This window comes from Coptis chinensis, chromosome 6, assembly GCF_015680905.1.
Source record: "Coptis chinensis isolate HL-2020 chromosome 6, ASM1568090v1, whole genome shotgun sequence".
NCBI classification, from domain to species: Eukaryota; Viridiplantae; Streptophyta; class Magnoliopsida; order Ranunculales; family Ranunculaceae; genus Coptis; species Coptis chinensis.
Window position 1 is genome coordinate 36923821 of NC_141461.1, and position 16010 is coordinate 36939830.

General features: G+C 35.0%; 1 protein-coding gene across 1 annotated transcript; it reads left to right on the forward strand.

The window, feature by feature from the left end:
* Positions 1-2210: 2210 nt before the first annotated feature.
* On the forward strand, positions 2211-2916 carry LOC147492811 (auxin-induced protein 15A-like). The gene has a single exon (XM_086566644.1). The coding sequence runs from the start codon at positions 2402-2404 to the stop codon at positions 2681-2683; it is 282 nt and encodes a 93-aa protein (XP_086422770.1). The 5' UTR covers positions 2211-2401; the 3' UTR covers positions 2684-2916.
* Positions 2917-16010: the final 13094 nt, after the last annotated feature.

The window sequence follows — 16010 nt, forward strand, 5'->3', positions numbered from 1 at the left end:
ATTGCATCAATCAGGTTAGTTCTTCTTTTAAATAATAAAATCCCTTTGATTTAATTAGAATATTGCAATTTTGGTGTTATTTACCTCTTAATTTATTTACAAGAAATTGGTCCAGAGGACCAATTTTGAACCAAAATCACGGTAGAGGGCAACCTATTTTAGAAACCACTCACAAAACCAAATTCCATGTTTTAATTACTTATGGACCCAGTCTTTTAATTAAAATAACCCTCAATGACAAAATAAGTTGGACCGGTTTTTAATTTTTAATTTTATTTCTCTTTTTACCCTTATGTGAATAAAACAAAACTACGAGAGAAAAACCCAAAAGGCCAAAACTCCTTCTTCTCCAACCAACCAGACCCTTTTTAGACGATAATAACCCCTCCTTGCGAAGAATAACCCTTTTTATACGATAATATCAATGGCTAATTATCAAACAAAGCTAGAGATGGCGGCACCAAACTAATTATCAAACAAAATAGTGTTCATAGCTCCAATAGGTATGAACACTCATTGTTCATAGCTAATGTTCATAATTGGGGGTATGACCAATCAATGTTCATAGCTAATGTGAATAACTTATTCAAATTTGGGTAAAAGTGATATCCAAAGGTGATGATGGTTCGATTCCATCAAGATCCTCTAAAATTTTAATGTTAATCAAACAATGATTGTTCATTTTTTACTGTTAAACACGTATTGTTCATACCTACTTAAGTATTAACACATATTGTTCATATCTGTTTTGGAAATAAACATTTATTGTTTATATCTACTTTGGGTTCATATTTTTTTGTTGGTATGAACACGTATTTTTCATATCTGTTTTGGGTATGAATAATCAATGTTCATATATGTTTTGGATATGAACATTTATTGTTTATATATGTTTTGGGTTCATGTTTTTTTTAAGTAGGTATGAACAATCAATGTTCATATATGTTTTGGATATGAACATTTATTGTTCATATATGTTTTGGGTATGAACAATCAATATTCATATCTGTTTTGGGTTCATGTTTTTTTTAAGTAGGTATGAACAATCAATGTTCATATATGTTTTGGGTATGAACATTTATATGTTTTGGGTATGAACAATCAATGTTCATGTCTGTTTTGGGTATGAACATTTATTGTTCATATGTCTGTTTTGGGTATGAACAATCAATGTTCATATCTGTTTTGGGTTCATGTTTTTTTTTGGGTATGAACACGGATGGTATGAACAATCAATGTTCATATCTGTTTTGAGTGTGAACATTTATTGTTCATATCTGTTTTGTTCATACCTATTGTTCATAGCTAATATTTATAATTTGGGGTATGAACAATTATTGTTTATATTTGTTTTGGGTTCATATTTTTATAGCCACAATCAATGTTCATAGCTGATGTTCAGCATGGGTAGGTATGAACAATCAATGTTCATACATGGATAGGTATGAATAATGCTTGTTCATAGCTCAAATAGGTATGAACACTCATTGTTCATAGCTAATGTTCATAATTGGGGGTATGAACAATCAATGTTCATAGCTATTGTTCATACATGGATAGGTATTGTTCATACCTATTGTGGGTAGGAACAATCAATGTTCATAACCGGATTGTTTCAGTTGGGTTGGGCCGTTTATTTTTTTTCTTCAGGGATATACTTGATCTTTCATCTACCCGAGCCGTTCTTATTTCGCCAAAGGGTAAACTTGAACTTTCATCCATCCGGTCCTTGTGAGTGATTACAAAAATAACGTGTCCTCTATAGTTTCTCTTTCGGTCGATTTGTCCTCTAGAGTCGCTCCCTGATTTATTTATTTAACAGTGAAAAGGCGTTGAGTTATTCATTGTTTAACATTAAAACCCGACCCAACCCTAGTTGGGTTTGGGCTGAAAATTTAAAGACCGACTAGGACTTGGTCCCGGGCTCAGATTGAAACATTTGAAACTTGGGTTGGGCTCGGGTTAGGCCTCAACCCGACCCAACCCGCCCGACTTCCACCCCTAATTATTATAAGTAACTTAGCAGGGGCCATCACTATGTATTAGCATTGTTTTCATAACGGTAGGCCATGCTGTTGTTGCAACAAAACAAGAGTTGGACAAAATCATGCGATACTTGGGTTGCAACACTATGTATTAGCATTGTCAATTTGACCACCCAGTTCATTAACATGTAAGATATTGGACAAAATCATGTGATACTTCACAAGGCATGCCTTTTGACATGACCTATGAAACTTCTTAATATCCGTACAATGATCGAGTTTCTCAACTGCCATTTCGTCCCTATAAATATACAGATACATCAGCTCTGAGTAGTATCCAAGTTTTCGCTTCATTATTCAAGTCCCATCGAATAACCTTCCGTAATCATCTACTCGTTATTCTTCTAACAGCATCCATGGCTATTAGGCTACCTGGTATTCCTCATATTAAGAGAACTCTACGACGATCTCTTTCAAATTCGGAGACCGCAAGTGTTCCAAAAGGCCACATTGCAGTATATGTTGGAGAAAACCAAATGAAGCGTTTCGTAGTTCCCATATCATACTTGAATCATCCTTCATTCCAGGCATTATTAAGTCGAGCGGAGGAAGAGTTTGGATTCGATCATCCTATGGGTGGTCTCACCATTCCATGTAACGAAGACACCTTCACTGATCTAACTGGTCTGCTGAATTGATTTCTTACTATTTCTAAGTCAGACGCTAACCAAAAACAGGAGATCGATATACAAATGGTTCTATAGTAGGCGGCGGATTCACCCAGTGTATATCATCCTTTTTGCTAGACATTTAGTTGTTAAACTTGTAAATGTTTGTGTAGAAGAGATACTTGAAAAGTTGAAAGTCTAAGAATCTCTGCCTTCAAACAAAATCGTTTAATATAAACAACTTTTGTTATCTTTGGTTTCAACTTTCTTGTGTTTTGTTCTTCTCTAAATTACTTGTCCATAATCTATTTTTTTTGTTTGTTCTGTTTTTTTTTTGCCAAAAGGGTAATTGATTAATTAATAAATAAATAGCAATAGAATGAAATGGTGTTACAAGATGGCGGATGGGAAGATAAGACGTGTTCTAGGCTGGCAGCATCATAAGGTGTGCCAAGCCCACTACATCAGTTCAGAAACCTAAAATAAGTTCTGTGTTGATTCTCAAGGGATCTCAATATCTAATGAAAGGAGGTCCTGAAGTCCACCACGTACTCTGTTCACTAGTGAGCGCTGCACCATGTCTGCCCCAAGTTTGATTCAGTCCGCTTTCTCTTTAAGTGAAGCCCAAGCTGTCAAAATAGTTGTATGAAAACAACAACTAGAGTAGAACAGAAAGAACGGTAGACGAACAGTGAACAATCAAGGCGTCTATAAAACTGTCCTTAAGGAAAGATTTCTTCCCTTCCAGTGGTGCAGAAAGGCAACAATGGCGTCTTCTCCTCACAGGATACAATGGATTAGCAAGCTGACTTGCACTCGAACAGACTACTCTCTAGAACAGCGATATAACTTTCTATGGCGGCTAACAGTAAGAAGAGAAGAAGAAGAAACAGTAGGTGTTTTGTGGTGTGCGAGTTATGTTTCTCTGTATGAGTAAAGTCATCTCTAGTATGGATGCACAGTCCTGTTTATATAGAGGTAAGGTGGGTTTCCCAAAACAAATAAGGAATGGGAATAGAAGTCCGAAACTCGGTTTCCAAACCAGAGAAGGAAGCCTAGTGAGAATAGTAATTTGAAATACCAATCAAGAGATTCCAACAATCTCCTACTAATTCAAAATACTTATAATCCCCCACTATTTTGGAATAGGATATTACAAAAGAAATTGGTTTACAAAATGCCAGAGAGAAACGAAATTGCAATGCCTAATATACTAGTGTCTTTCGGCTTGAACCATTCATAGGGTAACATGTCTTTTCTCACGTACGTGAAAGCGGTAGATTAAAAAATCTTTGAACCAACTTCCCTTATAGTGAAATAGATGACATGCACTCACATTGCTTTTTCATTATATGCCAGTTCTGCGGTATTGCGCTTTTTGGCCCTGCGCTACCTGTGCTACATGAATGCTCTAGAATATTTGCCCAAATATCCATAAGAACCTACCCAATTCTACATTCACATGGGTGGATTTCTATCAGGTGTACATTGTAGTTTAAATACACCACCTCATTAAAATATGGGTTATGAAATCCATTAAGAGTTAAATAACTCATCTTTACTCACTGCAATTCTAGTTATACAAAATATACTATAGTACCATCTCGCCATTGTGTGGGACATCTCATAAAAATAAGACGATAGTATTGCAGGATGATGAAGTGACTTGTTTTTTCCTTTGAACCTACTTCATAGGGTCTCCAATCACATAAGTAGGGTTGCCGTCAGTGTCGCCCTATATATGGGCATAAGTCTCATCCCCCTCGATGTATAACCACTTGCCTCCAAAAAGTGGTGTGGTCAGACATGTGGCCAAACTAAGTCCAATCTTACATAATCTCTAGCAGTTGTTTGATTAAGTTATATCTCAAACTTATATGTTTACCTTTCCCATTGCATATATTTCTTTATGTCTTAGCTATTGCAATGAGATAATTACAAAGCATATACACATTAGGAGGCTGTTTAGAGCCAATGAGAAGATTTGCCAAGAGGTTGCTAACCTTTTTAGCATCATCACATGCCTTTTCTAAGGCGATTAGCTTGGATGATATCCAAGACACTCAATTTCCACCAAGGGTAAACACTTAAACACTACTGGATCCAGTTTATAACACATTACCCTTCCAACAATGATGGAAATCTACTAAACATAAGTCCATAATCAATGGCTCCGCTATAGTACTTGGATAATCTGACAATATACATCCAATGTTCTTTATAAGAACAATGAGTTATCAACTCAGTATGCCATTAATGTAGGTAATGTCATGTCTCACATATATAATCCATCAAGTACAATAGGCTATCAATGATATTGACATATTTAGTATGAGAAAACACAAGTAGATTATTTTTTATAAGATAGATATCTGCCACAAAAAGTGTTGACACATTCTTACTAACGTAATACCCATACTTTTCAATGAAAATATTTATAGTAAGTGCTAAAACAACATAATGAGACCAACATGAGTTATAATTCTTATATTCACCTGTCATTCAATTCTGTAGTGCCCGAAATTCCCCTATACCATCCGGTGGGTCTGGTTTAAGGTACGCTGTGGACTTTAACCATATTCAAGCGTCAACATCTTGACAACTGAATATAGCAGTTACAAAAATGAGTTTAACAACATAATGAACTATCATTTCCAATGACGGTCTATTATGTGTTTCAAATAGGAATTTCTCTATCCCATACACATTCTCAATGCTAGCACTCATAATATATATTAAATTAGTTAAACAAAGAGAGATTAACACATATGTCTTGCTTTACTCTAAAGAAAGTACACATCTTTATCAACAACGGTACTTTGACATCCATATGACACCAATATGTTATTGAATTACTCATGCCTTTTATAGGCGCTTGAATCAACTCATACAAAGATTTAACTAAATTGTATATCTTAAGCTCATCACCTGGTACTACTTGGTATTGTAGTTCTTCACAACTACTCAACTAGAGTCTTTAGAATTATGAGGAAGAAATTCTAGTTACATGAGCAAGGTTTCAAAATAGTATAAATCTTTTATCTGAGTGAAACCCCTTGGCTATTATTATTAGCCTTGTATTTTGCAATACAACTATCACGTTTTAGTTTTCTCTTGAAGATCCAATTCAACAGATCCCCCAATAGGTAGATTAACTACATCCTCTTAATGATTTGTGTAAATCAAGAGTCCAGTTTAGAGGAATTGTATCCTTAAAAAATGACACTTCTCATAGACAGACAACTTCATTATAGGTTAATGAATCTTCCTCAAGAAACATATAAACGTAATCACCGTGAATGGTGGATGTACTCACTGATAGTCTTCCAATTTTCTTGTTAAGAAATTATGGGATTCTCTTATGTAGTTCATTATGAACATTCAACCACTCTATGCCAATTTCACAGAAAGCACAACCTCAAATAAAGTTAGCATATAAGACATTCAATAATAGTGTGGTATCTACAAGATTGTTATCACTCATGGCAACTGAAAACAAACATCACTATTATGAGTTTCACCAATGAACATCTACTAAATAGTTCTAGGTCTCAAAAATTACTTCTTATAGATTCATTCACAATAGCCTTGGCAAGACACCCACTACATTTTAAAGCATTTTTTGATAGGCCCAAGACCTTTCTATACTTTGTAGTTCAGTGTCTTTCCAGTTATCTGGTGAGATAAACTATGGTGAAACATTGTCATGCATATGAGCCACAACCCCCTACAGTTCAATGGTTACTCAACTTAATCAAACTTACATGCAAAACACATTATACCGCAAACAATTAAAGAAATCACAACAATAATATGCACTCTTATGACAAGAATATACATTACTCAAGTCTATAATTATGGATCATATTAAACATAGTCATATTGTGTTCATGCTATATATATGAAAGGAAATCCACAAATGATTCTAATGAATCTCAAGGAATACAAGAATTAGATGAAAATGTTTTCTCCAAGATAATACCATTATCAATATTCTTTTCATCGTTCAACATTCCAATTTTTATAGTGAGACAATCAACGCACTTGTATATCACCTTGACTATTTATCCATAGTCAAAGGAGGATAATGCCTAATAAGATAATCCACAAGCGTTACATCTCATTGTCTAAAATAATCACATGGGGATATTGTCTAATAAGACAATACATAACCTTACATCTCCTTAACTAAATTAGGTTTATAAGGATATTGATTATTTCATATATTGTTTCTTCTTATAGACAACGATGTTCATTACTTAAAAATTATATGACATGGTTAAGCTTCATGCCAAAGGTAAAGAATGCATTCATGCCAAACATGCTTAATATTATACCATTGGTCAAGGAAAAGTAAACTTTAATTGTACCATTCATAACAAAATGTATTCAATATTAAACAAATCCAGCCACTGAATATGCAAAACAACAGATGAGGACTCTACCTCCTCTTCAAATATGAGCTCAAGTAAGATATAATATCATATCAACAACCACAACATCTAATGGCTCAACACATTAATGTCTTCAACTAGAAAAAAATTTACCAATAAACTATCATCAAGTTCAAAGTAAATCCACGATGATTAATATCCAAAGCTAGGAGGCTACACAACCTTAACATATATTATATTGGATATAAGCTATAAATTACTTTATCTAACATGTTTTCTCACAACATTACAATTATAACCATCGTATAACAACACGTACACTCAATAGACCAGGTAAGCAATTATGCATTGAATACATTATAATTACTACCTAAGATTTGAGTGTGGTTGATATTAACTATCTTAAGGTCTCTCTTAGACCATCTACATACATCTACATATGTACAAAGAAAATTAATATCAAACTATTTCTAGTCAAACCAATTAATATCTTAGTGATAAACACGTATAATTTGTTGACTAGGTTTTTAAATAAGTTTAAGCTTAGGGATTTCCCTCCTAAGAATAAAACTAGCATGTAACTCAAGACAAGAATATCATCGTATAATCAAACCAAAAGAATTGTAAAGAATGAAAAAATACGATACCTAACTGATTGAAAAACTGGATTACCATATTTTCCTCTTTCCGAAAAAAAAAAACATTTCAAAAGAACTATAGCATTGAACCAGCTCAGGATGAATTGGGTATCAAGTCTTATACCACTGGAAAGCTCTTTGAATCAGCTATCCAACACAAGATGTGGATTGCAAAACCGAGCTCTAAGCTGAAAGTTATAGTAGCTTCCGTAACTAGTGATGCAGCTGTAAAAAGACGAACTTTGACGTTTTTCTTGATAGAAATCTCATATTTGACTCCCACAAATATAGGAGAAAGGTCTAAAACCATATAGGATTTGATAAACCACAAAAGATCAATAAATATTTAATCTTTAATTAGTTTTCCTAACAAAAATAAAATTATTAGAAAATTTCTAAAGTCATAACCTAATAACACAAACAATAACTCAAAGTAAAAAACTTATCTTTTGATTGTCGTATTAAAGCACTCTCCTTTGTTTTAATGTTTCGACCAAATATGATCAAAATACTAAGTGGTGACGAAAGAGATGAATAACGTAAAGAAGTAGTGAGAAAAATAATGGTGATCGAGAGAATGATGAGACTGTACCTTTCAGTTGCCTACGTACCCAAATTATCAATGAGATCAAGTCTCAAGAACGTAGTTTTGTATGAAAAATAGTTTGGTATTTATATGTGTAGAGTAGAGATTTCATGTAGCATAAGTAATGATAATTGATGATTATCTCTTTTATAAGAAACGAATCTGGATATAAATTAATGTACGTAAGTGGCAAACCATGTGGCTAGGGTTCAGGCCTAGACACATGAGTTAGTGGGCCGGTGCAAATTAGACTTTAGCCCTGTCGATTAAACGAATAAAGTTGAGAACCCTACCAATGGACGTTTGCCACATAGGTGAGGGTCGAAACACCACCCCCTCTTTGACATGTGAACAAAGTTCATATGCCAAAGAAGAGAAAATAATTTTGATAATGGAATGAGATGACATTAGAAAATATAATTTGACTAGAACCTTAAATTTAATGGAAGTCAGTAACGCAAAAATATCTGCTAGAATAGGAAATGGGCAATTTAGACACGAGAATATTAAATTGCTGGAGATGCACATGCCCATATGAAAAAAAAATGGCGTAAAGGAATGTAGGTGATAGTGGCTGGAAGACATCTAAATATGAAAGGAAAACAAGGTCAACTGTATCAATGCATATGACTTGATGTGAAGAGACTAAGAAACTAAGGACTAAAATGGTAGAAACCAAATAGCTAATGCAATGTGGCCTGATGTGAAGAGACCATATTTCGGGATTTCAGAATTTTTAGGAATTCCGACAAATTCAAAAACTGAAATTCATTAAATTTCAACCCCTATCATATTCGGAATTTCAATTGATTTCATAATAATTAATATTTTGACTCTATATTCAGAATTCCAATTTTTTGAAAAACTGAAATATTGGACGGAATTCCGAGGTTTCGTTCGGAATCATAATACTAGAAGAGACTACGAAACTAAAGACTAAAATGGTAGAAACCAAATAGCTAGAAAAAGGTATCCAGTGAACCTTTGTTTGGAAGTGATGAGAAATAGTGTACGTCCTTCAACTTTAACTATGACTTGAATAATACAAATAGAATGTACTAATAAGCACATATGAGAATTGGGGTTATATTAGAACTTGGAATTGTATGGGTGAGACATGGCCGTGAGGATGTATTGAGACGTGAAAACCAACTTGAACTTGGAAAGACTATTAAGTAGTGCAACCTGAACTTGGACTTGGGTTTATAATGGGACGTAAAATAAATTGATTTTGGAACTAAAATACGTGTTGGAAACTAACAGACTTGCATATAGATGAATTAAGACATGGCAAGTCATGGTGTCGCAAAGAACATGAATTCAAGTTTCGAATAAGTTGCATGTTCCCTCTGAATAGCAGCCAGTTGAAACAAATTTTAAAGCATATTTTTTCTGGGATTTCTGTTGAACGTTATTTGAGCGATGAAGATGAGACGGCAGGATATGGATGGCAAAGAAGATAAAATAAGAAGAAACCAAAGCCATGGTTGCTACATACCAAGTTGGAAGAAAGCGTTCTGGTGAATCAAGATTTAGAGAAGAAGGTGAGATTATTGACAGTACAAATATTTTGTCAAAGAAGAAGAGGAAATCTGGTGAGAGAAATCGAAAATCATCATCCCAATATCATCCAACTTATCAGGGCCTAATTTTTTGAAGAGTGACAAGGAAAAAAGTGGTGGAAACAGAGATAAGGAAAGAGAAGGGAGACAGGGAAGGCATAAGGGAGTCGGGACCGTAGTGAGAAGGACAGAGAGAGTGAGCGAGGGAATCTTGACTTGGAAGCTTGTGTCTGGTTAGACGAGATAGCATAGCGTGGTTTTACAACTAAGTCAATTGGAATTTCTCTTTAATGTGAGATGTTGGTAATTTCAATTCAAATTGGATATACAACTAAAGATTGACCGGCATAATCTAGGTCAGGATTGATCAGTTTCAAATTGGATCTGCTAGGATATTAAGTTTAAATTGTTAGGTTTCGATCAAAATTGAATTTGGGCTGCCAAAAAAGACGGTGAAAAGTTCGAGAGAATAAAAAAAATGGTTTCAAAGAGTTTCGATAGCATAAAATAGGTATGTTAGTATTTTTTATCAGTTATCTTAAAATTTTAATTAAGTCTGAAAGATTGACGAAAAATTTATTCTTGTCATCGCAGGTAGAAACGGCGGTATGACGGGCGAAAGAAATTCACGAAAAGGCCGCAAAGAAAAGTTTCGCTCCGTATGATCTCAATGCCTTAGAAGAAATAAAGAAGGTGAAGAGAATTTTTGCTCAGAAATCTGACGTAATGAGAATTTTCACCGCACGGAGAAACGACGGTTTTACGAGCAAATTATATTCACAAAGAGTCGATAGAGAAAAGTTTCATGCAGAAAGGTATCAATTAATGCTGTAAAAGAATTAAAGAAGATGACATAAGCTTCGTTGAGAAAGATCGGCTCAATGTCTTAGAAAATATAATGAAGTTGTCGGAAAGTTTCAATTCACTCAGAAAAATCGGCTCAATGCCTTAGAAAAAATAATGAAGATGTCGAAAAATTTCGCTTAGAAAATTTCTCAAAGAAAGCTCGGCATAATGCCTTGGAAAAAATAATGAAGCTGTAAAAAAATTTCGCTCGGAAAATATCTCGTAGAAAGATCGACACAATGTCTTCCAAAAAATAATGAAGCTATCAAAAAATTTCGCTTGGAAAATTTCTCGTAGAAAGATCGACACAATGCCTTAGAAAAAATAATGAAACTGTCGGAAAATATTTAACCCAAAGCGCTAAGCGAAGTGAATGCAGATTTCGAAAAAGAAAACAAAGATTTAATCGAGCGATTGTAAGACAATTTATAGAGACAATTGATTAGGTAATTGTGTGAATGTAACACCATAGAGCTAAAATTGCTTTTAATGAAAAATAAAAATAAAGTATGGGTTTGCTATTGAATATTGTTGTTATGTCAGATAACATACCTGCGGAAAACTGACAATGTTGTTGATTTATGTAGTTGAAATGAAATAGAACAAGACGCCCAAATGTAGAGAAAAACTCCCCCAATGCTAACTTAACTTGGCAAAATTAGACTAAGCGAGTGTAAAAGCGGTCAAACTTATACTGACGAAGCTAAATGTGGTAACTTGGGTGAAAATTTGTCGTAACGATAGTAACATACTAAGTGAGTGTAAAAACGTTCAAACTTAGAGTGACAAAGCTAAATGTGATAACTTCGTCAGATTTGTCGTAACGATAGTAACATATTAAGTAAGTGTAAAAGCGTTCAAACTTAAACTGACGAAGTTAAACGTGGTAACTTCGTAAGATTTTATCGTAGCGATAGTAACGTACTAAGCGAGTGTAAAAGCGTTCAAACTTAGACTGACGAAGCTAAACATGGTAACTTCATCAGATTTCGTCGTAGCGATAGTAGCGAACTAAGCGAGCGTAAAAAATTTCAAACTTAGACTAACGAAGCTAAACATGGCAACTTCGTAAGATTTTGTCGTAGCGATAGTAAGGAACTAAGTGAGCATAAAAACATTCAAACTTAGACTGACGAAGCTAAACGTGGTTATTTCATCAGATTTTGTCGTAGCGATAGTAACAAACTTTGTCAGATTTTGTCGTAGCGATAGTAACGAACTAAACATTCAAATGTGGTGACCACATGCAATTGGGAAAGTACTATCTAATACCTGGATGATGGATCTCAAGTATATTCTAATTGGAGGTGTTAGCTTCCACTTAAAATTTGGAAGCCTAGTTAGAAGCCTAATTAATTAACTATGAAATGAAAAAAAAAAAAAAATCGATAACAATATTTATATTTTTGCAAAAAGTACATCTATACATGATATCAATAACGGGCAGTAGACAAAAGTCTGAAAACTCATTAAGAGAGTCTGTTGGATAATACGAATAGTACATCAAGTGAATATTGTTGGTATATGTCTCAAAACTCAAAAGAGTGTCTTAAATAGCTAAAGTGAATATAAAGTTTTATTGTTTGAGGTTATTGTTCTTATTTTGTGATCTTTTATAGATTTTACATGCACAATAATTAGTGTAATTCATCTGTTCTCTATAACTTTTGTCAACTAATAAATTTTATTCTTTTTATTTAAAGCGGGTTGGTATGTCGATATTTTCTTTCACCATGTTTAGTCTCATGGTTTATCATAATTAATTGTCATGATATCCATGCAGTCAAGGATAATTAATTGTATAAGTGAGTCGGCCTCTATTCATGCAGTCAAGGATATTCTCTCAGACTTCTCTCAGGCTACAGGGCTGAACCTTAACTATGTAAAGACAACCATGATGACTGGCAATATGTCGTTTGAAGAAAGTACGGAGTTGGCAGACATCCTAGGCATCGAACTCATCTCTCCCTCAGTTTCATACTTAGGGTTGCCTTTGACCTCTGTTGAGCTGGGAATAAAGGACTGTCTCCCCCTTATTGAAAAGATCACTATGCGTATCTCTAACTGGAAGAATAAATCATTATCCAGAGCAGAAAGGCTACAACTTGTGCAATCTGTCCTTTCATCGTTTCAAACATATTGGGCACAAACCTTTGTACTACCAAAGACGGTTCTTGAAAGAGTTGGGAAGATTTGTAATAGATTTATATGGGCCGGGCCAAACATGAAGAGGACCATGCACCATGCTAGTCACGCGACTCTAAGGATAGAGAAAGAACAGGGTGGATTGGGGATTCTGGATCCTACCACTTGGAATAAAGCTGCTATATGTGGGTTAGTGTTGAAGATTGCACAGAAAGGAGACTCTTTATGGGTCAACTAGACATGGGACCAACAAATTAAGAGGGAGGAACTTCTGGACTATGAAGGTTCCGACAGATTCATCGTGGATATGGAGAGGGCATGCTGAAGCATAGACACCTAGCAATGAAGTTTGTAAAAGATATGATCGCAAATGGGGAGAGTGCAAGCTTCTGGCATGACCCTTGGTGCCACTCTGTTCCTTTAATCCAAATGGCCACTGCTCGAGTCATTTTAGGAGAGATCATTCCAGAGAATGCAAAGGTGAGTGTCATTATAGAAGAGAACCATTGGAATCATGTGATACAAGGGCTACCTGATGGGGAAGTTAAGGATCTAATCATGGGAATTGAAATTAACTCCTTCTTAGGCAAGGACAGTGTTATATGGGGACCGAGCAGTACAGGGGAATTCACTGTCAAGTCTGCTTATGCTGTCATCAAGAACATCAGACCGAAGGTAAAATGGTTCAAATTAGTGTGGGGGAAGTTGTAGGTGCCACAACATTCTTTTACTACTTGGCATGCTTTTCCTGGATGCTTGCCCACCCAAAACAGGTTGAAGCAAAAGAAGCTCCTTTCTCAGTCAGTCAGCAACTTATGTAACTCTCATGAGGAGAGTATGTCACATCTCTTCTTCGACTGCCAGTTCTCAAAGGCTATATGGGAGGCAGTGAAGGAAAGTATGGGCTTACCAAAGACGACCTGGGATCACGAGAAGAATGGAACTACCTGTTGAGGCTGTGTAGATGCAACTCTATGTTCTCAGAAGTGGTTAGGGCCTTGATATGTGCTGCGGTGCATGCCATCTAGTGTGAAAGGAATAGGCGAAGGCTAAAGGGTTAGGCCAAGACAACAAAAGAGGTCAGCGAAAATCTAAAACACACCATGAAGGAATACTTGGCCAAATGCTTGATAGAAGTGACCGACAATATCCAGCTACGAATTCTTTTACAGAGGTTGGGTATCTCCCCAAGATACCAACAGAAGGAAACCAGGTGGTGTAGTTGGGTAAGACCCCGTGGAAAAATTTGCTTTAACTTCGAATGGGTTGGTGAAGGACAATGTCGCGAGATATGGTGGACTGATAAGAGATGAAGACGGTCAAGTGAAGGTGGCTTATTATGGTCGATCGAGACATATCTCAGTCTTATACCAGGAGCTACAAGCTATAGTTGCTAGTCTTAAGGTTGCTCTCGAGATCAGCGCAAAGTACATAAAAGTTGCATCTGATTCTCTCAGAGCTATAAACATAGCAAACTGGCAAAAGCAAGCACCGTGGAACTACAAGAATCTAGTACCTAAGCTTAAGAGTCTTAGTAGTTTGTTTGTGTCTTTCAGAATAGTTCATATTTTTAGAGAAGGTAATAAGGCAGCCGATTACTTGTCTAAAGTTTATGACTACCCGGATATGGATGTAGTGTACTTTATACCTCCCCTAGGCTCAACTCTAGATTCCATTGTAAGGGAGGATAAAGAAGGAACTGTGTACCCAAGAGTTAGCTGATCTATGAATAAAGGTTGGGGAAACCTTAACCCCTAGCTTCTTTTAAAAAAAAATTGTCATGAATGAAACTATAAATTATATGTGTTTTATTTGCTGTTTAAATTTTCTTATGAAATACGTAGTATGTCCGTTGCTTAAATTGTCATCCATGATAATAAGAGAAACTTGATTTGTTTGTTTATACGGGATAATAAGAGAAAATAAGAAAAAAAAAATAGTTTAATTAAAAAAAAATGATTCTTGCTTAATATATTTATAATCTTTAATTACTTCAAATTTTTATTAGTAAAAAAAAATGAATTTTGATATATTCATGAGAAGAAATTAATGTAAAGTTGGATAAGAGTATTTTAATGCGTTTTGTTGATAGTATGAAAACAAAAAATAAATAAATGATATCATGTTGTAGAATATATATGTGTTATTGATGACGATACATTGGTGTTTAGACTAGTGAACGTTATTGATTAATATTATTGTTTGTATTTTTTTAATTAGATGTTTCCCTTCCGATTTGACTCATATTATACGGGAGTACATACATTTAATTAATATGAGTCATTCCTTCACAAGGATTGTATGTCCCAACTAACGATAGGAAACGATTACTAATGGTCCAATTTTGACGTTAAAGGAAAAGCTTAGTAGCATCAACGACGAGCAAGATTTCAAGATGAACTTCACAATGTTGGCGTTGGCTAATATGCTAGGCCCAACATATAAACCGGAGGGTGATAAAGAGTTGTTCAAGCGTTTGGACTATAGTAATATCAAACAATACAACTAGGGTCAGTACGTTGTCGACAAACTAATGGAAGGAATTCGCAAGTTTAGGGAGACGCGAAAGACGGGTAGTAGACAAGAATATAACCTTAAGCACAGTGGCTCGTTGATCTTTCTGCAGGTATGTGACTTAATCAAGGAAGCTGTAAAACCCTGTATTATTGGGCTTAGGGGTGGTGGCCCATGGTTGGGTCCATGAAAAAAAAAGAAAATAAAAGAAAAAGTTGGAATAGTCTTGACCTTCTCTCTCACTCTCTCTGACTTCGATCTCTTCTCTTAAAGTCTTCAAAAGAAAATATTATGGTTTTGTTGTGGGGAAGAATTTACTCCATTTCTCGACTAGTTGTGTGATTGAAGAACTCTTAATCATCACTATTTCTAAAAGATACAAAGTAGGGTTTTAATTTGTGAGGTGTCGATTTGGAGCTATTTCGATGGGAATAATTGGGGGTTTTACTATATTATAGTATGGAACTTATGGGGAAATCTTTAAGGACTGTAGACTTCGCTTGGAAGGATGCATCTTAGCTTTGGAGCTGATTTCTTAAAGGAGCTTATTCGGTAACTCAAAGCAAGTAAACATTTCTTTTATTTTTCCCGAATCTAATGAGGGATTTTCCATTGACTTTGAGAAGAAGGTTATATATATATTTATCATTACTGTTTCACATGTCAAGAAAG

Excerpts from the sequence above, each read along its gene's own strand:
- LOC147492811 (XM_086566644.1), top strand. The coding sequence starts at position 2,402 with ATGGCTATTAGGCTACCTGGTATTCCTCATATTAAGAGAACTCTACGA.